Below are 23,443 nucleotides of genomic sequence, written 5' to 3'. Positions count from 1 at the left end.
AGGCATGTCGATTGTGTGAGTAGGGCTCACATCTTTAAAGGGACACTTCATAACAGTAATAGAGGGACTAAATCAACAGCAACATACAAGGAGGTCTCTGGGATAAGCCAGGCCTCAGCTACTGGGAAAGGGGGCAGGACTCATGGCCACCATCCGAAGGTTGTTTCTGCACTCTGTTCTCGGGGTTAAGAGCCATCGGGGGTCCTGCTACACCCTAATCCTCACATTGTCTTCTGTGCATTGCTCTGCCATCAGCCTAACACAGGTGTGCGGGCAGCTGCTTCCTGGTTGACTGTGGTATACATCCAGCACATGCTTGCTATTTCCAGCTCTCTTGGTCAGAGATCTAGAATCTGACCTTAGGAGTTATCTAGGAAAGGCATAAACACAAGCCTAGAGTATATGAAGTTACTGAGAAAGCCACTCTTCTCTTCCCATATAGAGCCCTGCCCTGCTGCTCGAGTCTTGAAGGGGCACCTATTGCTCTGTGTATTGTAGATGCTGCTGTCAAAGTCCTGACACCCTCTGACAGCGGCATGTCCCTTTGCCACTGTCCAGATGGAGCTCCCAGTGGGCTGTTCATTGAAGGCCACTTTCTCAGACTCTAGTGTCCCAGGCTCTGCACACATCCTTCCGCCCGGGGCCTGATGGAGGCCATGCCCAGGATTCCATGTTGCCTGTCGTGTGGAGGATGTGCTGACTCTGAAAACCAGCTGCTGATCAGGAGGACAGCCTTCCCCACCTCAGCCTCTCCCAAGATTCTCCTCTCAAGACACAAATGGAGCCAGGAGCCCAGGGAGATTTCATTTGGCTGGAAAGGGCAGTGCATAGCCTTTTGGAACACACCTATTCCCTGCCTACTAAGGAGGCCCTTTAGAACCGGCAACTGGCTTACTTCCCTCTGTTCAACAGGCTACTTAGTATCTTTGTTTTAATGTGCTCAGAAGAATTCACACTGCTCTGCAGGGTTTGCTTCTAAGTGGTTTCCATTAAATGCGACCACTAGAAGGTCCCTGTGGTGGCCTCCCAGGAACCTAGCTATAGGGACTGCTTCCTTTCCAGCTGTGTGTTCTTACTAGCTTAAAAACAAGCAAACACTTGCTTCTCTTTTATTTTCTAAGTCAATTTCTTGTTTTAAAATTTGACCAAATAGCCAGTCCTGCTCCAGGTCAGTCTGCTGTTCAACCTGCATCCTGTATGTTTAAACTTAGCATCCTGGAATCCATATTTTCTGCCTCTGCCTCCCTCCCTCCTCCCCTTCCTCCCTGCTTCCCCAGGCTCTCTTTCTCTCCATTTCTCAATATTTTCCTTAATTGCACGACAACATAATCTAAGAGAGATTACTTTCTCTGCAGGATTAGAAATCATGGCTAAATGACTATATGGCCTGCAATTCTTTCTGATTTTTGTTATGTCGTTTCTTTAGTATTGGTTTTATGCTCCATTTACTTCAGAATTGTCAGGTTCCTGAGAAAGAAGTCCCCCTTTCCTCATTTCTCACCTCCCAGGGCACCTTAAAACTTTTTGATGAACAGTTTATCTGTATGTCTTGTTACACTGAGCTATTGGGTAAGTCATTTGTAGTTTGCCCTCTATTCTATGGGAGATTTTTGCCAGCATTGCTTTGCATTCTTAAAGCCTGATTAATTGTCCTGTTTGACTACCTTGATGGATTATGCAGGTACATGTGCGTGACCAGATTTAGACTTTCATAATTAAGGGACATTTTGGAGGTCAGTTAAATTACCCAACTTGAAGCAAATGTCAACAACTTATAAATCCTATTGAGACAAGTGAATGAGGCTGGTTGCCTTAGAGGACAGGAGGGTAGATGTTAAATTAACTCTAAGTGTAAAGCCCGAGGCCCAGATGCAGCACTAAGCTGATGCTAGGAACTTTCAGGAGCTGGCTGATCCCGTGGGATCACCCACAACATACTGCCCAAGACAGAGCATCCTTCTTTTCTTCACTAACTGCTCCACAGGGGAACCTGTTGTTGTATGTGGGAAATAGGCTTCCTTATGAAATAAATATGCCAATTGCAAAGGAGGGCTCTGACTGGCAATGTATCACTCTTACTGGCAAAAGAATCCCCTTTTTTTAAATTTGGGGGATGCCATTTCTATGTTCAACCTTGCAACTTGAGATACATCATTACAAATGTTAGTTATGGGGGTGGGGAGGTCCTCCTCTATAGCTATTGAAGGTCCCTGATGGGTGTGTAACAAGAGCAAAGTTGAGCCAATTCTGAATATGTAAAGAGATGGAGAGAGTGGGGATTAGAGTAGGAGGACAGGAAAAAACATTCTTTAATCAGGAGGTATTTCTCTCCTCCTCTTTCTCCTCCTAGATGTTTGCCTATTAGAATGCCAGAAGAGGGGAAGCTGCAATACTTAGGTTTGTATTAAGCTTAGCATGTTATCTTGTTTATTTACTATAAATGTGCCTCCATTCTACAATTGGAGATCCCCATCCAACCTCCTTCCAGGATTTTTTGTAAGGGTTACGAGAGGCATTCTAAGTGACTATTAATTTTAAAATAACTGCAATGGGAAAAGCCCACACGAACATGGGTGAGCTCAGAAAAGCTGGAACTCTAGATACTTAAGAGGGAGATTATAAGAACAAAGAAAGTCCTCTGAGAGAAAGCCTACACATTTTTTTATTAACATGGTAGTTTTAGGGTTCATTTCTAGCCACTCTATTGCTAGAATCACTCATAAGATCCAGAACTTGAGGATCTGCTCTAGTGACAATCTTCAAATATTCTTTCCTACCTTTGGCCAACTACGTCTCTAAAGATGATTGGTATTTAAGGCTGTGTGTGGCATGTGATCAAGGTCACACTTCTCAACATTGCTGTTATAGCACATGAGTAAACAATACATAAAAGAATGGGCACAGCTGTGTGTCAATAAGAGTTTACTTATGAACAAACACATTTGAATTTCATGCAGTCTTCATGTTCCCCAGTGCTTTAGTTTGGATCTTAAATGTCTCCCAGTGACTTATGTGTCAAAGGTTTGTTCACTAATGTGGAGTTATCAGATAATGATAGAACATTTAAGAGGTGGGACCTAGTAGGAATTTGCATAGTAATTTCTTACAATTGGTTTAATTGTGGAAGGAAACTCATTAAGACTCAGAAAAATCCTTAAGACTCAGGAAGAAGACAACTCAAAAATCTCAGAAAGTTCCTGAAACTTACCAGATGTACAAGATCCCCTCCATCTTCCAAGATAATATAAGCAATAAGGATTCCTAAGGAGACAAGCCTCTGACCTGTCAAGTTGCCTACAAGTGGTGTTGCCTACAGATCCAGGGACCCAGCTTTTGTGAGTCTCACTTGTGTTGGAGTGAGCTTTTGATGATGTAGCTCCTTTTGAGTCATCCCTGTTCCTGTAAATAACCCCTGACCCAAACTCCTATAAACAACCCTAAACACTCATTGTTTCACCAAGTTGGACTTTAGTCTGCCATCAGTTCCCTATCTTTGGTGAATTGGTTCAAGTCTTCCCAGGAATAGTGTTGATAGAAGTCCATAGGCCAATGTAGGGATGTGCTCTAAGGGAGCTGAGAGACCTGGTCTCTTCTTCTACTATTTCACTTCCTGCCTGTGTGGTATACTCTTTTCTTCACTCCTGATATTAAAAGCATCTCACACAGGCCTAAAACAATGGGTACAAAGAATCACAGACAGGAGCCTCAACTCTACGAAGCAAAATCATCTTTCCTTTTCAAGTGAATCATATCAGGTACGTTTCATAGTAACAGAGGTATTATTCTTATTTTGAATTCATTAATCACTTAAAAATGAAGAAGCAGCTCTCAGCTCACAGGCCACACATAACATCTAGCCTGCAGGTGACAGCTGGCAGTCCTCTCCTGCAGACTATTCCCAAGAACCCTTTTCATGGCCGGGTTGCCTGTGAGTGTCAGAGAAAACAAAAGGAAGCATGAAGCTACTTAGGCACACGACACAGATCCTATCTTCTCTGCCCCCCTGATGACGAAGAAGTACTCGAAAAGTATGTGAAATGTCAAGCTTGGAGTCTGTTCTCAAGCTTTGCCAGGGAATATCACCCAGATCCCTGCAATCTAACCCGTGTGAAGAAACTACTAACAGACCCCACAGCAGTCACACAATAGTTAAGCAGGATTTCCTAGGGAGTGAATGGCTCATTTGTTCTTATGACAACTGAACTTTCAAAATGAGCAGGTCCTCTGAGTGTTGCATGCAGGGAAGGATCTCCAGTTGCTCTTTACATTATGTGCTGATTCTAGGCTTGCATCTACACCAAGGGGACAGTGGTATTGCTTAGAGATGTCATCTGGGAAGCTATTTATTCAGGGGAAGTTTTCTCACATTGTTTAGGCCTCAGAATCAGTTGACAATCTTCTTGAAGAGGGTTTTATTTTGGAAATGTCATTTCCTTGTTTGAATTGCTTTCTATGATGTCTCTAGGCTGATATGCTTCTATTGCAGTGGTTCTCAACATGTAATTTGTAACCCCTATGGATGTCACATATCAGATATCCGGCATATCAGGTATTTACATTGTGGCTCATAATAGCAGGATAATTACAGTTATGGAGTAGAATGAAATAATTTTATGGTTGGGGGGGTCACCAACCATAAAATTCAATGAGGAATTATATTAAAGGATCACAACACTAGGAATGTTGAGAATCACTGTTGTATTGATTATATAATATCATATAAAGTTACCAATAGTGAGGTTTTATTAAGTATGTAGTATATAAGGAGAAATTTTCCCATAGTCCTTTTCACCGGATCTTTACATAGCCCTATAAGGTAAAATATTATCTATCTCATAGGAGGCTGAAAATGGTGGCCAAAACCACCCATGTCATTATCTTTGTAACCCACAAATGTGGTCAGAGTCTTGCCATTGCAGTTACGAATCTTGTGTTTGTGAGGTTGTCTTTATACAAATGCCCTCATAAGATGGAGGTAGAGGGCTTTGCCACAGCACAGGAAAGCAATGAGATGACTGAAACAAGATGCTACAGGGTTGCCTCTGAAGACAAAGGAAGAGCCTTGAACTAAAAAGCAAGATTGCATGCTAAAAAAACATAGGAATTTTCTTAGAGCTTGCAAGGAAGTGAGGCCCAGGCAGCACAGTGACCCAGAAACCCCGTGAAACCCTCAGAACCCTGAAATGACTAAATATGTGTGTGTGTGTGTGTGTATGCATATATGTGTATATATATTCTTATTTATTTTATCATATATATGTGTGTTGTGTGTTTGTGTCGATGTCCATGTGTGTGCATATATGTGGAGGTCAAAGGTCAACCTCAGCTGTTGTTACCCAGGTGCTGTCCACCTTCATTTTTGAGACAGAGACTTTCATCTGTCCCGAGACTCACTAACTAGGCTGGCCTGGCTTGCCAGTGAGCTCTGGAAATATGTTTGTCTCTTTCTCCCCAGTGCTGGGCTTACAAGCATACACTTCCAGATCTAGCATGTTTGCATGAGTTCTGGTCATGGAACTCAGGTCTTCATGCTTGTATAGCGAGGATGTTATCAGTTCAGCCGAGTCCAGAGTCCCTACACATTCTATTTTAATTCATAGAATGAAACTTGGAGTGTGACTGGGGGCAAATATCTCAGCCACAAGGGTCTAGGATCTAGAGTGTTTCCCAATAGTCTGAATGAGATCTGCCCACCCAGATCTGTAGTCCTCGTCTCTCACCTGACTCATCTGTAATGTGTGTTTTGACCATTCTTGCTTGTTTCTCTTGACTCAGGCTGCTGTGACAAGCTGCCATAGACAGAGTGGCTTAAACAACAAACTTGGGTTTTTCAGAGTTCTCGAGGTTAAAAGTTGGAGATCAGAGTACCCAGCAGGGTTGGGTTGTTGGGGGTATCTTCTGGCTCTAGAGGACTCTTTTGTAAAAGAAAAATCCCATTTCTGTAGGTTCGACTTTCATGCTCTAAAAATACCATCACCTTATAAGTAGGATTTAATATATACATTAAATTTTGTTGTTATTGTGTGAGTGTGGGTGTGAGTGTGTGTATGAGTGTGGGCGTCCCCATGACATGGTATGTATGTGGAGGTCAGAGGACAACGATGTGGAATCGGTTTTTCTTTGCACTATATCATGCACACATTCCAGGAGTCAGTTGAAGGTTATCACATTTGCAGACAGCACATTGGTTTTATTGTGTAAATTATTTTTTGGTGGGATGCAAGTTCTCTCCATAACACTGTGTCCTTTATCACTCACCCAGTTTCTCCTATTGCTATTGATTTCTTTCCTATCAGAAATATTTTTATAATTCCCATTATATCTTTGTGTACTAGAGGCTGCATATGAGTAAATTCACTAGTGGACATTGGGGTCATATCCCTAGGCATGCATACATATGTATGTGTGTATATGTATGTATACACACACACATACATACATACATACATACATACATACATAAGCACATGTTCTTGTACTTTACTTTGACAACACTGGCTTTCTTCTTTTTCTTTTCAGTTCTCTTACTTGAATAAGCTAGAACTTCTGCTTTTCAGAACATCTTGCTCACTTCCTGTTTAGATTTATTTTTTTCTATTTTTGAGACCAGGCCTCATATAGACATGTGTCTCAAAGTCACCGTGAGGTCAAGGATGACCTTGAACTTCTAGTCTTCAACTTCCAAACATTGGGATTCAAGGTATGAGCCACCACGCCTGACTTCCTGGTTCATACCAAACATTCAGAAGCCACTTTTGACGTTCCCTTTCTCTTGAAGGGTTTTTGTTTTTTTTGGTTTTTGTTTTATAAAAAGTGACTTCTGGTTTAAGGTCTCCTCCTCTTTGAACTAAAATCACAAACGAAACAAAAAGAGAGAAATGAAGCATAACTCCAGAACACTGCAGCAACTCTGTTTCTGGGCACACCATGAGAGCCTAGAAGCCCACTAATATTGCCTTAGCAGCATACTGGCCAGCCTTAGCAGTACTGTCATACTGGGAAGCCTGTGTCTGAGGCAGCTGCCCTGCAAACCAGTCATTCAGCCTCTAAAAGCTCAGGGTCATTTAGAAGACAGAGCACCACCCTTGCCAGAGCACCAAGGGCCCACCTTGCCTGTCTGTTGACCCTATGGTCTACCCATAATCCTCTTAGTCTAAAGACTGTTGAATGGTTTTCATGATGACCATGCTTTTCTGCCTGAACTTCTGGAACGTCATGATGTCTAGCTACAAGCACCATTTCCAGCCACAGCCACACCCCTAGTAACTCCCCAAGGGATTGTCCCAAAGTGGAGGCTCCTCAAAGCTAAAGGCAGGCAATGTCTAGGGCTCTGACTGTATCTCTCCCATCATTTCTTTGCCTTCTGAACTTGGCCTGGTCATGCCACACCTCTTTGCCCTTATACATGCTATTCTCTCTGCTGAAGTCTCCTTCTCCACCCTCCTCTGTGCCTCTCTGCCCAACAACAAAACTCTACATACCAGGGTTGTTAAGATCATGGCTTTTGGATTTAGGGAGGCCAGTGATCAATGTGGTTTTTCTTTTTTTTAAATTGATTTCAGTTTTAATGTGTTATGTTGAGAAAAGATACATAATTTCAGTTTATCTGAATTTGTTAATATTTAAAAACATATTTTAAGTAAATAGAATTACATCACATTCTTCTTTCCCTTTTGTACCCCAACTCCTCCCAGAAACCCCCCTTCAATACCTACCATACCTTTTTTTATTTTGTCATACTCTCTAAAAATTATAAAATATTGTAACAATAAAAATGAATAGTATATAAACAATCAATTGAACAGTCTTATATAGATGCTTGTCTGCAGCAATTCTGAAAATACATATGTCTTTCTCAATATAAATTTTAAATAACTCCAAACATATTAGCTGTATATTTTAAAATAATACATAACACTAGTTTTTTTTAACATAAATAGATAAATTCTTTTTGTTTGTTTGTTTGTTTTGTTTTTAGTTTAAAATCTTGGCTCTTACTGTGGAACAAGCCCAAAATAAGGACAATTTTTAGACATTGTAGTTCATTGTGATAAGACAGTACTTCAATGACCCTCACATCACCAAAGGATTTTACCTCCCTAGTAGCTAAGCTAAGAGTGGACAATTCTGCTGTGCTTTTTTTCTGGAGTGAATTGCAGGCAAGATTTTTGGATACAGATTCCCTGCTATGATCAAAGCTATTGATTGGAGGGATTGTCTTCATTCTCAGCCCACAGAGAACAGGTTACATTCATTTAAGAAATGGTGTGTGTATTAAGATGGTCTATCTATGAAGTCATTCACCAATTATTTCAATGAATAATGGTTCTGCTTGGAGGGTGGCACAGACATTAGGTGGGTGAGGGTAAGAATTTGGTTCATTGGCTGTGATGATTTTGAAAAGCATTCATCTCAGAGAAAGAGTAACTTATAACGTTCTCTTCTTCAAAATTTGTACAATAGTTACAAACATCAAGCAAAGCATTCAGTCTCACTCTTTGTTGTTCTCTTATAAGCCACTTCCCAAGTTAATTGTTTATGTTTCTTTTGGCTGTATAAATAAGATTGAAATATGTAAGCTGTTCTGAAAGCCATAGTATAGTGGAAAAACATCAAATAAACGATTCTGCTAATAGAGAGGCTGAGATAGGAGAAGCATGGTTTCAAGACTGTTATGTGGTACCTATAAAGGCAGGCCTATCAGAATTACACCAGACTTCTCACCAGAGACTATGAAAGCTAGAAGATCCCAGGCAGATATCATACAGACCCCAAGAGAATGCAAATGCCAGCCTAGGCTACTATACCCAGCAAAACTCTCAATTACCATAGATGGAGAAACCAAGATATTCCACGACAAAACCAAATTTACACAATATCTTTCCACAAATCCAGCCCTACAAAGGATAATAAAGGGAAAATACCAACATAAGGAGCAAAACTACACCCTAGAAGAAGCAAGAAAGTAACCTTTCAACAAACCCACACAAACATAATTCTACCTCTAACAACAAAAATAACAGGAAGCAACAATTACTTTTTCTTAATGTCTCTTAATATGAAAATTAATATTACCAACTTATCCTAATCGATTCAAATTCAAAAGTATGAGGAATTGAAAATTTGTTGGCTATCATCTGGTGGTCTCTCTAATTTGGTAATTGGAGAAATAGGTCCAATATTGTACAATCCATATACACTTTCTGCTTGTTTGCACCTGACAGTGTCTTGCCGGGGGATCAATGTGTTTTAACTCCACAAATATTTATTCAATGTTTTGTCTTCTCTGTGCCACTGGAGTATAATTTCTCCAGTATTAGTTCGATAGCCTTTACAGTGTTAGCTGGCATCTTTGGCCCCAGGTTTACACATCTACAAAGCAAGGATAATACTAATGAGGCACTGTGCATGGCCCTCAACACCTCAACACACAGGCAGACCCTTTCTGTGGGAGATGTTGTCTAGCGACATTTTTATCATTTTTTTTTTTAAGTTTCAATTACCATTTGATAATCCAAACCGTGCTCTCTTCAAATCACTATGTCTCCTGGTAACTGACGCCTGCCTCTGAGACATCCCTCCCACAAAGCATTTATCCTTTGGTTTCCTTGGCTGATTCTCTCAGTATTCCTGGATGGAAACGTCATCTCCTCTGTTCCTTTATGTCTGGGGCTTTATTCCTGAGATTTAATTACTCTGCGGAGAAGTCCAACCTCCAAATGGATGCAGCATCCCTGACAGCCAGGCACACATCTGTCCCCATTCTTTCCCTGACAGACCCCATCTTCTTGTCTCTTGTCCAGGTGAATGAAAGGACACGTGAGACTTGGCTACAATCTGAGGGAGAATCTTAGACACAGAATAGCCAATCACATGAGGCTAAATGTCCTGGAAAATCAAATTCCAAGTAGTCCACGTGACCCAATCTGGCTGTCCTCCTACTCCGTAAGTGAGCATATCCCCAGAGGTTTAGGCTCCCATTTGTCCTGAGAACAGTAAGCATCATGAGGTCAGCACTTTCCCTACCCAGTAGGCCCTTCTCTTTTTCTAATTTTTAATTTTTAAAATGCACTTCAACGTCCCTTTTAAAAGCAATTTTTGAAAAAAAAATCCATTGAATTACCCCAGAAACCAAAGTGGGATGGCAGAATCCGGGCTCAGTTATTTGCTCAAGAGTTGCTTTCATTTACTCTCACCATATGGTGGGACCGATATAATGAGACCCTAACCCTAACCCTAACCCTAACCCTAACCCTAAACCTGATTTAATGGGGGCTCAGTGTCTCCTTTGCACATCCTTCAGTTCATTTGTCCCCTTTCCCTATAGATTTCCAGGTTTCATAATTTCTGCCTTTCCACAAGCCATTTGTTCTACTGGCCATTGGAAATCGATCCTAAGGCTCATTTCTCCTCACTGTGTCATAGTGTCACAGAAGGAAAAAGTGAGGTGAGGTGCCAAATTCAGACTTTATAAGTAACCCACTCCTAAGTTCTGGTTCGTGGTGCCAACAGTGGAGCCCTCCCAGCTGAACGAGTCTCAGTATATGCCACCTTTCACATGGTTGCACTGGGCTTAAGTTTCTAACACATGCTCCAGGGCACGGGCAAACCACAGCATTCCCCTTTGCTGCCCTTGTCCCTGGGGAAACCCAGGCATTGGATGCTACTTCTTTCTGAAGTGCTTGCTGCTTTAATGGGTGGCACAGTGTGGCAGGACAAGAACTCTAGAGGGGGCCGCTGAAGGACAGAGACTTTTTGACACTTAATTTGCAAAATGTCTGAGGTGGAAAGCAAGCATAGGCACAGATTTGGGGAAAAAAAGCCTATTGCAAGATCACTGATCACTCGTTCTTGGGGCTGGGGCTAAGCTCTTCGACTTGGCTCCATAGCTAGACTATTCATTTCTCTCTTTGGTCTTCTTTGTTATTTTTCGAAGGCTGTCCCACTCTCCCTGGCCCTTCCCTCCTCACAGCTCCAAAGGGCTCTCCATGGCCCTCAAAGACTCACTGCAGCTGCAAAAATCACTGGGTTGTGATAACCTCGTCCTTCATCCATACCAACCCAGTGTTTGTATTGCTCACCTGTAGCTTTAATTTCCCTATAAGCACAAGCGACCATTTCATAAGACCTTACCACAACTCTGGTAGATTACTTCCAAGCCCCCACTGCTGCAAGCCGTGTGCGCGGGCCAACTTTTTTCTCTGCCATGGCTACTGCTGCCTGGAGAAGTCAGAATCCATACAAGGAGGGCAGCTGCGACCCTGTTCATGGTGAGGGTTTGTGTGTGACCAGCGATAAACCAGCCCAATAAAAAGGCCCCCGAGGTTCTTCCTCTCGCCTCATGAAAGGAGTGGTATGTTCAGTTTCACTTCTTGAATACTAGTCTCTGGAGAATGCACTGTGAGAGGACAGGACAGACAGCAGGGAGGGGCATTTGAATACTGTTCCAGGGGGCTTTCGCACACTTGAAATGGCAAGATATGCGCGCCTGCGCATGCGTATGTGTGCAGGTACAGGCCAGGTTGAAAGGTGACTTCTTGCTTTCACAGGAAGAGGTCCCTGCATGACTCCTCAGAACAGCCCTTTTTAGAGTCTTCGTCCTCCAGTGGAGCTGTAAACTCAGGAAAAATGAGCTTCCGGCCACCATGTGTTTTCTATCAGCATACACATCACTGATGTGAGTCTCAGAGCTGGCTAACGCCAGCAGGCACATTTGGCATCTTGAGGGTGGTTTACTAGAACTTAGGATCTGGAATGGGGTTTTTAGATTTTGTTCTCTCTGGCTTTGGCTCTGGGGTTGGGATTAAGAGTCAGCAGTACACTGTCCAACAGAATAGGACCTTGCCTTTGGAGCAGCTCTGGAGCTGGGTGATGCGTTCGCTCTGAGAAGTCAGCCATCTTCCATTTCAGAGCCAACAGCACCAGGAGGAAGGACTTCCCTTTTAACATGTTTGTTTTTAGTGCATACTTGTGTCGTCTCTCTTGTGTGTTTGCGTATGTATGAGCATGCGGAAGTCAGAAGGTAACCTTTGGGAGTCAATTCTCTCCCTTACCTGTGGGTTCTAGAAATGGCACCCAGGCCACGAGGCTTGTGAGGCAAGTGCTTTCACCCACTGAGACATCTCATTGGCCCATGACCTCCCTTAAGGCTGGTTTAACGACAGGTCACTGGTACCACTTCTCACACCAGGATGCTTTCCTCCATGGACTCTTGCTGCTCTGCCTCAGCACCGTAAGCTTTCTTCATCCTAACCCCACTCTATTCAGTTCATCAGACTCGCGGCCAAGGCCAGCACTACTTCAGAGCAGCAGGAAACACCACTTCCCATGGCAGGAAGAGATGAATTCTATCCCGTTGAGAATATACAATATATTTTTAGAAGACTTCTCAATAAAAAAATGTTATCTCCTTACATGACAGATGGCATTTTTTTCTATAGCATGTAATGCAACCTCATAGGGAAAAGGAGTAAGCCACTCCTTCACCGAGTTATATGGACTCGTTCTGTCAACCAAGAGCCAGGACTTGGCTCTGACTAGTGAGTTTTGGCTCACTGGTTTCAGAAATCAATCTATAATGATGTCATCTTGAGTTCTGTTATGGTTTAGATATTAACCATCTCCCAGAGTCCAATGTGCTAAGTGCTTAGCTTGGGGCACTATTGAGATGTGGTAGGACCTTTAATTTAGATCATCTTAAAGAAGATATTGGGATTCTAACTCTTCCTATTCCTCCTTTTGCTTTGTTTCCAAGCTGCCATGAGGCAATCAGGTGTCCTCCGCGTGCAGCCCTGTCAAACGTGATCCATTCCAACCGTGGGGCAGCACCAATTTTTCCTTCCTTCGTTTATTTATTTTAGGCACTCTGTCACAGCGACAGAAAGCCAGCACAAGTGCAGTGGTTTGAGTAAGCGTGGCCCCACAGGCTCATATATTTGAAAGAATAATCACTATCAAGTGGAACTCTTTGAAAAGATCAGAAAGATTGGAGGTGTGCTCTTCTTGGAGGAAGTGTGTCACTGGGGGTGGGTTTTGAGGTTTCTAAATCCCATGTCAGGTCTCGTTCTGTCTTTCTCCGTCTCTCTCTGAGTCTCTGTCCCCCCCTTCCCCGCTCCCCCTCCTCCCCCACTTGTGGATCAGGATGTAGCTCTCAGATACTTCTCCAGCACCATGCCTGCTTGCTACCGTGTTTTCTGCTATGATGATAATGGACTAAGCCCCTGAAACTGTAAGCCAGCCCCCAATTAAATGCTTTCTTTTATAAGAATTGCCTTGATCATGGTATCTTGTCACAGTAATAGAACAGTGACGAAGACAAGTCTTTAACTAGAAACTTTATAAAGACAACACAACATTCTTTGAGAATGTCCTGTTCCTTACTATAGAATGAGATTCAAATCATCTTATGATAGCTATTTAAAATACAGCTATGTATATGTAAATGGTAACTGAACATTCTGCCAGGTTCTGGTATCATCTTCCCCTCCTTTAGCAAGTTGTGGCTAAAATGGCGATGTCTCCGCTCTTGGCTGTATTTCTCCTCTGCTTTTTGACAGTCCTCTTCCTCTGTCTCCCACTACGCTCCTTTTGTAGTGGTCATATTGGGAATGGTGCCCTCCTTTTCCTGCTGGGTGAAAATAAGACTGACTAAAGATGGAGAGAAAACAGCAAGGAGCCGAAGGAGGAAAGAAATCCAAGGTGAGCTGGGAAAGGGCGGCTGCTGAGTGGGCTGGGGCACGCTGTCTATGGGTGGGATGAGCCAAAGATATCTAAGAACAGAGCGTAAGCACTTTGGAGGCTGATATAGGAGGATTAGGACTTTGAGGCTGGCCTGAGCTACATAGTGAGAGCCTTTCTCAAAACCATAATTGCCCCCCTAACCAAACAATAATCAAACATTTTCTGATTTGTTTGGTGTGCAGTGTGAGAACCCCCTTCAGATCAACTTACATACCTAGAAATTCATTTCCTTCCCGTTTCCATGGTGTGTGTGTGTGTGTGTGTGTGTGTGTGTCCATCTGTCTTGTGTGTCTGTGTATTCAAAGAAAAGAGATTCATCTTTGCATTGATTTACTGTGAAATAGGAGGTTAATGTCACGGAAATCCAGCCCCATTGGGAAGACAATTCAGATTCAGTGTGGATATTGTACTTAGGACAAGGAAGTAGTTTGGATTGGTTTTTATCTCCTTCTTACTTCCATGCTGCTCTGAACATCAATGCTGGCTTCAATGGCAACAATGCTTTAATTTTTCCTTGATTTCCATGGTGCTCACCATCCTCTAACTGCCATAATTACTGCAGTCCAGAACCGCACAACCGTTGTCAACAATTGACCATACCTACAAAGACAGCCAGCAGGAGCAGCCTTGTACATCTTGTGTTTATCACATTGCTTGCTTGCATCATTTTCTTTGTGCTAATTTAGTATCAGGTTGCTTTGTTTTCTGTGTCCCTGAAAGAACCCACTGCTAATGATGCCAGTAAGAGGCCACAAGAAGTAACCGACCTAGAAAGCAAGTTCAAAGTGATTAAGAACTACAAAGATAGAGAAATCAGAGGCCATTGCTTTCCATGTCATCAGGGGCTATTGCACTGTGGGCGTGAGCTTGAAGAATAAAATTAAAGGAGGCCATTGAGTTTTTGAGATGAGGTTCACAGTGGTCTCAACAGTGATGAGATTCACAGAAATTCAAAGTGGGCCTATACTGAATATGGAGAAACAAACAGAGATGGGATGGAAGATCAGACACAGAAGTGCATTTATCCTAACACTATGACAGTCATGGTCAGACAAGATATTTGTTTTCAATGTTGCAATAAAAACCATTTGAATTTACTCTTGTTTCCGAGCGGCTTCAAAGATTGGAGGATCTTTACACAGTGGGCAGAGTCTGGAAGGCTGATGTCAAGGCATTTTGGAAGGAGTTTTTGAAATGGTAGATCATTTACCTGTAGAAGAAATTTTGCTTGGTAGGCTGAATCCTCAGTGCCATCTAGATCTGTGTAGTACTCTCTGTGACAATCACACAATGACCTGATGTTTCCTATGACATGTTTCTCAGAGCATGTCCCATTGTTAAGCATCCATGACTGGACAGAAAGCAAAGTGTTTCTCTTGCTTTGACACTGGTTTCTTTCTCCTTTCCACTGTGTCCTGTCTCTCGGTTTCTGTCACATCACAGTGAGGGAAGACAGGCTTTTTAAACTTCTAGATTTCATGAAAAGTATAAACTGCTCCTATGTGAAGGTCAAGGAGATATGCCTTAGTGGAAGTAACAATAGATTTTGTTGTTCAGCACAAACTTGCTTAATAGAGGAAAAAGACATGAGTTATTTTATTTGCATGGATTGATTGCTTGTGTGTGTGTGTGTGTGTGTGTGTGTAAATGCACACACACATGCATATGCATGCCGCGCACACTTCCACCCTTGTGGAAGTCAGAAGACAACCAATGGTAGTCACTTCTTTACTTCCACTATGAGGATTCTAGGGATCACATTGTCATGCTTAGGTCTCACGTTGTTGGGCTTAGTTCTCATCACCCTTAGGTGCTGAGCCATCTCCCTGGCCCTATTTGTTTGTTTATTTTAGATATGTTCTCACTCCATATGCATCCTGACCCAGATTTCACAATGGATCCCAGATAGGCCTTGACCTCATAGTAATTCTCTTGCCTCAGCTTCTCTAGTGCTGGGATTTTAGGTATGAATTGCCATCCTTAACTGGAAAATAGATTTGAAAACTGAAAAGCAGGGTCCTTTGATTGAACTTTCTGAAATATTTCATTGGTTGCTGCATATATACTATAAACTATAAAATGTCCCCAGCCCGGTAGCTCATTAAGTTTTTTCCATTAACCATTTTCTCTAATGTATTAACCATAGCAGGCTTCTATGAAATGCCATTCTCCCCTCATTTTGGCATTGTTGCTGCATTTGTTATCAGTGTTAATGCCTAATTATTCCAGGAACATAATATGTAAAGCATTTCGTTTCTAAATGGATCTATAAATTCTATAGCAAACTCTAAACAGAAATGAATTTTGTTTGAGGAATGTATTTGCTATTCCAGGGAAGAGGAAGGCACTATAGATCAGCTAGATCAATTTCCCAATGATTTAAAGGGCAGTACATTGCAGCATCTGATTAAAGCAGAAGAAATTACTCAGAGATTCAGGGCGTGGAGGCCTCATTTGGAAAGACTGATACTCATTGTACTCTGAAGTGTGGGATAAATTAGCAACTTGTAGCTAAAACTCTGCCCCACAAATTGAGAATGCTTTCAAGATTGAAAGAATTTCAGTAAGTTCCAGGAGTGGGCCTGGGAAACTAAAAGCATGTAAAGAATGGGGAGGTGGCTGTTACTTGGCAGGAAATGGAAAGATGGCTCTTCTGTGGCAGGTGCTGCAGGTAGAACACGGGGCTTTGGCTTTTCTATATACCTCCAATGCTACATGATTTCGGAATGCCCAGATGTTGTTATGGGATGTGGGCTTGCCACATTTAAGCTAACTCTCTGCATTGCATATGATGTTGGGCTGGCAGATGGTAGCTGGAATTAAATAACTTCTTACACAACAGCAGGCATGAAAAGCCCCCTTTTTGAGTTGTTGGTCAGGGTCCAACTTTTGTCTAAGAGTCTCCCCAAACATTATAAGCTATTGGTGTTGCCCAGCAAATGTGGAAGGTAAGTGCCTATAGCTGAAAACACCACACATTTCGGATATAGAGTGCAGAGCTGGAACTAGCCTAAAAGCCTCCTTCCTGAGGACTGTCTTTCATGGTACCAGAAGGCACCATAAAGAGAAGCAGTAACAGACTTACTCAGTTATGATGTCTGTGAACTACAGCAATGAACCGGCAGGGTTCTAAACTCTAGTAGCGGCACAAATACCTCGGCTGTAACCAACAACTCTCTAATTGGACTAAAGACATGATGAGCAAGAGGGAAGCCCACTGCTGAGGGAAGTCAGGGTAGGAACTCAAATAAGGAACTCAGAGGCAGGAACTGAAGCAGAGGCCACGAGGAGCCCTGCTTTCCTGGCTGGCTCTCCACACTCGAGTTCGGCTGCCTTTCTTATTTTCCATGGCCACCAGCTTCAACGTTATACTGCCCACAGTAGATGAGGCCTTCCCACATAAATTACTAATCAGGACACACTACACTAGTGGGGATGTTTTCTCAACTGAGGTTCCCTCTTCCCAGATGACACTAGTTCATGAGAAGCTGACAAAAACTAACCATCCCAGAATCTCTCCTTGTTCATACTTTCTGCAGTTTTCTGTTTCTCCTTCTCAGTTTTGTATGTTCACTGTCTAGTGTGTAATAAGGAGCCAATAAAACAGTTTATATTGAGTGGATGAAATTCCAAGGTCATACGGACCAATGGGCTTGTCTTTTTTGGTCAAGTCTGCTGGTCTTCCAGATTCCATTGGTCATCATCAGAAAGGTAAGACAAGGAACTTGCCCTTATCAAAGAGTCTGTAATACACACAACATCAACAAAAGTGCAGAAGCATCTTTTACTAAAAGTAGGTCAGCTTTCTTTTTTTTTTTTTTTTTTTTTTTGCCCTTTTTGTTTCTCATGCAAAAAAGTTAACTGAAGAACTTTTTAGGCAGAGAGGCTAAGGGAAGGTGGAAAGGAAACACCAATAACCTCAACTTCTAACGATCTCCATTGAGGCTTGGTAAGATTTCATGCACACACATCTGACCTACACAATGTATCCTGGGTATTTGGCTCCTGTTATATAATCTGAATGACTGTGTGTTCTTCTGCTGTGTAGACTGCATCTGTTTATACTTTGGACACTCAGCTACTTGTCAATAGCATAATGAGAAGAGTTAATACTGAGGGGAGTATGTTATGTTTGAACTAAGCCACGGTTATTTCTTCAGAGTAAGTTCCTCAAAGTGAAGTTCTTGGTGAAAAGAATTACCAGACGTTTTAAGGCTTCAGACACATACAATCCTATTTTTACCCAGGAATACTGGGCAATTTAACAGTCCTCTCATCAGTTGCATATTATTATTGATTGCTTTGGGCCATTTCTGTAGACAAACACTAGTGTCTCCTTATGTCTGTTTACATTTCTTTCAGCATAATAATCCAAGAGAACATCTTTTCACAATGCTGTGTTGGCCATTTGGGTTTCTGCCTTTGTAAATTCTTGTATGTGATCATTGACTATTTTTCTCTTATGCTACATTCAAATGAAAGAAACGAAAACCAGGCATTTAGACTATCATGAAAATCCCATCAATAAGCATTACTACCCCCCTCATTCCTGCACGGTGATCCTCGTCCCTGGATAAACTGCTATGAACTGATGTGAGCGCAAAAATCCGCTCTGAGACGTTCTTGAGACTCAAGTCCACTCAGAGGACAATGCCAACTGTTAACAAAGCGCACAGTGCTTAGAATACATAAAGAGGAAAGAATCTTGAGGTAAGAGGCTGCATTTGCTTAGATCACACTCTCTATCTGAACTTGATTAGCTGAGAAGCTGTGCAGGGGGAAGAGCTGACTTCTTCAGCAACGTTCCTCCAGCTGCTGCCCTTGTCAGAGTACACAATTTTGATTACTAGAAACACTCACTTGGCAGCGTGGAGTGCTTGATCTCTCTGCAACCTCTGGGTGTTTGGTAAGAGCCACTGGAGGCATGTGACCCTCTTGTTATTCTTGAACAAAGAGTTCAAGAATTATTGCTCAACGATTGCTTTTCCTTAAAAAGCCTCAAGAAGAGGAATGCTTATAACGAAGTTATTGCCAAGGTGATGAGGTGAGACCAGTGTGGTTACTGGTCCCATTGCTCTTTTTTGTGACCTAGGTAAGGCGCAGACTCTTGCTGCAACAGGAATTGTATAGCTTTGTGGTTTGAGTCAAGTGTACCAGGCTATTTGGAACTAAAACCCTGGTAGCCCTTGTTGCGACTTGAATATGAAAAGTCGCCATAAGGTTCATGTGTTTGAGAAATTGGTTCCCACCTGATGGCTTTGTTTTGGGAGGCTGTGGAAACTTTAGAAAGTGGAACTTCACTGAAAGTTCACCAGGAGGTGGGCCTTGAGGTTTTATAGTCCGCCCCACTTCCGGTCAGCTCTCTGTTTCCTGACCACAGACACAAAGATTACCTGCCCCTCACTCCTTCTTGCCATCTTGAACTGAACGCCAAGCAAACCTTTCCCTGCCTAAGTTGCTTCTGTCAGATGGCTGTTGGCCACAGTAATGAGAGAGCTGGTATTACTGTTTTGGTTTCATTTCCTGTGGCTGAGATTAAAATAAAAATACCATCATTAGAGAAAAATGCTTACACAGTAAACTAGGGGCTGAGGCATAAGTGTGAACGAACACATTTAAAAAGAACAGTAGTGGAGAAAAATACCAACGGAATACTACCCCTGGGTCAGGGCTGCTCAAGGCGTAGAAGACTTGGGTTTCTTGATAAACAGGAACCCTTTGCTTAAGTTAGATAAAGATAATATACCCCCCACTTACTGGCAGAATAAAATCTACAAATTTTTGGTATAATGTCTAAATAAGATCCATGTTTGTGGTTTTATTCAAGATTCTTGCTATGTTTTTCCAAGGAGGAACGATTACACACTGTGATGTAAAAGCTTATGCAGCAACATTTTTATTTTCCCTTCATGCCCCCTATAGTTTTTGCTCTTGCAACAACATCAAAAGAGCCATTTAGTCAGACAGCCAGACATCATGTGTGTGGCTTCTCAGCAGAGGCAAAGGGCTCATTCTTGATGGTGTCAGAATTGTAGTTCATGGTCCTTAGAGATGGTTAATTGAACCACAGTAATAAACCATGAACGCTTCTTTTTGCATGGATTTGAAGTGGGAATTGTGTAATAATACCTTTGTTAGAAGCTAGGAGATGGAAGTTTAGAGAATGAAGTCATTTAACTAAGGTCTCCTAATGGCAGAACTAAGATTCAAGCCTAGGGATGATATCCAAGGTTTTTTTTTTTTTTTCTTTTTTTAAACAATTGATGTCTGCTAGAGAGGTGGGTATCATTTTCTTAAATGGTGTAGCTGCTAGAAAATTAGGTAGGAAGAACAGAGGGTTCAGAGAGAAAGAAAGGGTGATACTAGAGGGTAATGGAGGTGACTATAATTACTTATAGTGTATATATATAGGAAGCACTCAAAAAGAAAAAAATATTCTGCTTCCTACCAACACTGCCAGCCTGAACAGTGTGTTTCCAACCTATAGACCTTTGGAGACACTCAAGTTGATTTCAAACCACAGCAGGCAATTAAAAAAAAGAGTAAAAAAGATTGGACTTTATAAAAGCATCAACAACAACAAAATGCTTATTGAATTATACTATCAGCAGAGTAAAGAGAATGGAGAAATTATTCACAAATCGCACACCTAAGGATCAGGATAAGGAGCCATAATTCAACAACACAATGGCACGGCTTGACAATGGGCCTAGGATTTGACGTGCATTTTCTCTGAAGGTCCGACATTAAAATTCACTAGATGCCTGTAGGTACCAAGGGAAACCAATTCTACAGCATTCTCATTCATTAGGATGGGTAATCAAACTAGCAACAACAGAACATGCAAGTGCCAGTGCTGCAGAGATATTTGAGGCTCAGTGTATGTGGGAGAAATGCCAAACGACTCAGACTTGACAAGAAGCATTTTGACAGCTCCTTTAGAAGCTAGATGGACAAGTCCAGGGGATCTGGAAATTCTGCTTCTAGGAATCTATCAGATGCACTGAAAGAAGGGTCTGAAACGGATACGTGTGCACGGATGTCCACAGCCTTATTCACAGCAGCCAAACGTCCATCAACGAGTGAATGGATAAGCAAAATTATATACATATCTCTCTGTGTATAATTATATGTATATATAAATAGCCATGCAATCAAATATCATTCGGCTTCAAAAGAATGGAAGTATGTGACATTACTGAATCTTAAAACCATTATGTTAAGTGATATAATCTTATTATAAAAGGACAAACGGCAGACAATTCCACTGAGTTGAAGTACTGTCTTAGGGTTTCTACTAGTGTGATAAAACCCCATGGCCAAAAGCAAGATGAGGAGGAAAATGGTTTATTTCTTCTTTTAGGGTTACAGTCCATTATCCAAGGAACTCAGGGTAGGAACCTGAAGGCAGGAACAGAAGCAGAGGTCATAAAGGAGCACTGCTTACTGGCTTGCTGCCCATGGCTTGCTCAGCCTACTCTAATATATAGTACTGAGGACCACCAGCCAAGGGCTGACACTGCCCACAGTGAGCTGGGCCTTCCTAATCATCAGTCATCAGTCAAGAAAATTCACTACAAGCCAATCTGGTGAGGGCCAGTGCAGTGAGGGCATTTTCTCTACTGAGGTTCCTTTTTGCAAAATGATTCTAGCTTTGTCAGAATGGCTTAAAACTAGCTGGTATAAGTAGGCAAATTTATGGAGACAGAAACTAAATCCATGACTACTGGAGGCTTAAAAGATGAGGACAAGGGAATTGTTTAATGACCACAGGGCTTCTATTTGTGATAAAAGGAAATATCCGTAGAGGATTTTAATCACTGCTACTAAATTACACACCTAAAATGGTTGAAAATAAAATGAGGTCAAATTTGGTTTTCAAAAATGATGTTGGAAAGGAAAATCCGAAGTACCATGGCTGCAATTTTGCTGGCAGAAAAGAGAGTTTAAAAATCCCAAGGAAAGCAGGATGTGTTCGCTGGACACTCAGCACAGTTGGCAAACTCACCCTGGCGTCTGCATCGTTTTTATTTTTCTTACCTGCTTGGGTCTGATGATTGTGTTTCCTGCACATCTTTACTTCTATAGGCAGAGTTTTCAGACCCACTGCTAATCATTTCAAAAATGTATCGACTGAAATAATAATACTAGGGTCAGTTCATGGGAGCACAGAGCCAAAAGTGAGACCAGGAATACATACATAACGAATGAATATATTTTCTGCTGAGATCTATCTATATATTCTGTATTTTATCTATCTATCTATCTATCTATCTATCTATCTATCTATCTATCTATCTATCATCTGTCTTCTGTCTCTCTGTCTGTCCGTCTGTCCATCTATCTCTATATATGTCCACCACAATCTGATGTTCTGTGACATGCAGTGAAAAGAGCATATGTATTAGTTCCTTTTTTTCTTTGCTGTGACTAAATCCCTGACAAAACAGTTAAAGTAAAGGTTAATGACTGCTTCATGGTTTGAAGGGATCTAGTGAACCATGGCGGGGAAGGCTTGACAGCGGGTACATGGGGTGGTTGCTCATATTTTGTCTTCAAGCAGGAGGCAGAGAGAGATGAAAGTGAGCGCTCAGCTCACTTTTTTCTCACCAGCCTGCCAGACAGCCCTGCCCCCTCAGGATGGGTTTTTCTCCACCCAGTTAAACATTTCTAGAAATAGCCTCTTAGACATGCCCCAGGCTAAATCTAGATGATACCAAATCTAGTCCTGCCCACAGTGTAGAGTACCCACCACAGGGCACTCAGTGCCTGCGTCTTTCACAGTAATCCAGTTAGCACTTGTGTGATTGGAAAAGAAAATCTGAAAATAGAATCCACTTGGTGGCAAGTAGAGATTGCCACTTTCGTTTCAAATGTTACTTCCTCAAGCCTTAAATAGCATCCCCTGGAGCTTCAAAGTCAACTTCCTGTGTCAATATCATTCTTTTTGACCCATCTTTAATGGTTTCCATGAAAAGAGGAAAATGCAGTGGCCAGTTTTCTTTGATTTTCTGAAAGGGGATGCTGATGCTTCCCCAGCTCCAACAGTTGCCTTTAACAGACGTAAGAAATGAAAGCCACTACATCAGAAAGTATTGAAGTACATTAACATGTACGCTAAAATGTATATATTTTAGTGAGAAGTGAGAATTAGAGCATTTTTTTCCTTAGAATAAAAGCGCCTCTGTCTTGTGTGTAGCCAGTGTTTGAAACTTCTCCAGGGATGGTGCTCTAGACACTTGGAGGAAGTGGAGGACCCATCCATGAAGAATTACTTGCATGTGAGTAGTTTAACATCGGAGGCAGCCATGACCGTCTTTTGGAAAGAAAGGCAGAAGCAAATCCTTTATGGCAGTTTAGCCACGAGCCTGTCACCCTTTTTGATGACTCTGCATTATATCTCCTGGACTCACCCTCTCCAGAGACAGTGGAAGCCTGTTTGCATTGAGTATTTTCACCTGGAAAATCAGTTGCAACAAGGAATGAAAAGCTGTAGCAAACAGTTTTCTATAACCTTTAAGGACTAGCCTTCACACAGAGGAACTGAAGACACCACTTTGTTCAAACTGGAAACAGATTTTAAAATGTCACAGGCAGCTGGGAAGTGATTCTTTCAAAGTCCCAGGCCTCAAGTTACTTGCCAGCCTGAGAGAACAAGGAGAAAGAACCTGGATTCCAGCTGCTGCAGAAGAAATGGTTGCCT

The 23,443-nt window shown here is 42.0% G+C and overlaps 1 protein-coding gene across 4 annotated transcripts in view; it reads right to left on the bottom strand.

Moving 5' to 3' along the window:
- Window positions 1-11,363, bottom strand: part of Ly86 (lymphocyte antigen 86) — a 71,251-nt gene extending 59,888 nt beyond the window's left edge. For all 4 annotated transcript variants that reach the window (XM_031358382.1, XM_031358385.1, XM_031358383.1 and 1 more), the window contains exon 1: window positions 11,134-11,363. In XM_031358382.1, the coding sequence (XP_031214242.1) occupies window positions 11,134-11,269 (136 nt within the window). In that variant the 5' untranslated portion in view covers window positions 11,270-11,363. The remainder of the gene's footprint in view (window positions 1-11,133) is intronic.
- Between the last annotated feature and the right edge of the window lie 12,080 nt (window positions 11,364-23,443).

This window comes from Mastomys coucha, unplaced genomic scaffold, assembly GCF_008632895.1.
Source record: "Mastomys coucha isolate ucsf_1 unplaced genomic scaffold, UCSF_Mcou_1 pScaffold7, whole genome shotgun sequence".
In the NCBI taxonomy this organism is placed as follows: Eukaryota; Metazoa; Chordata; class Mammalia; order Rodentia; family Muridae; genus Mastomys; species Mastomys coucha.
Note: the sequence above shows the minus strand (reverse complement) of the source record. Positions and strands in the feature narration are given on the sequence as shown.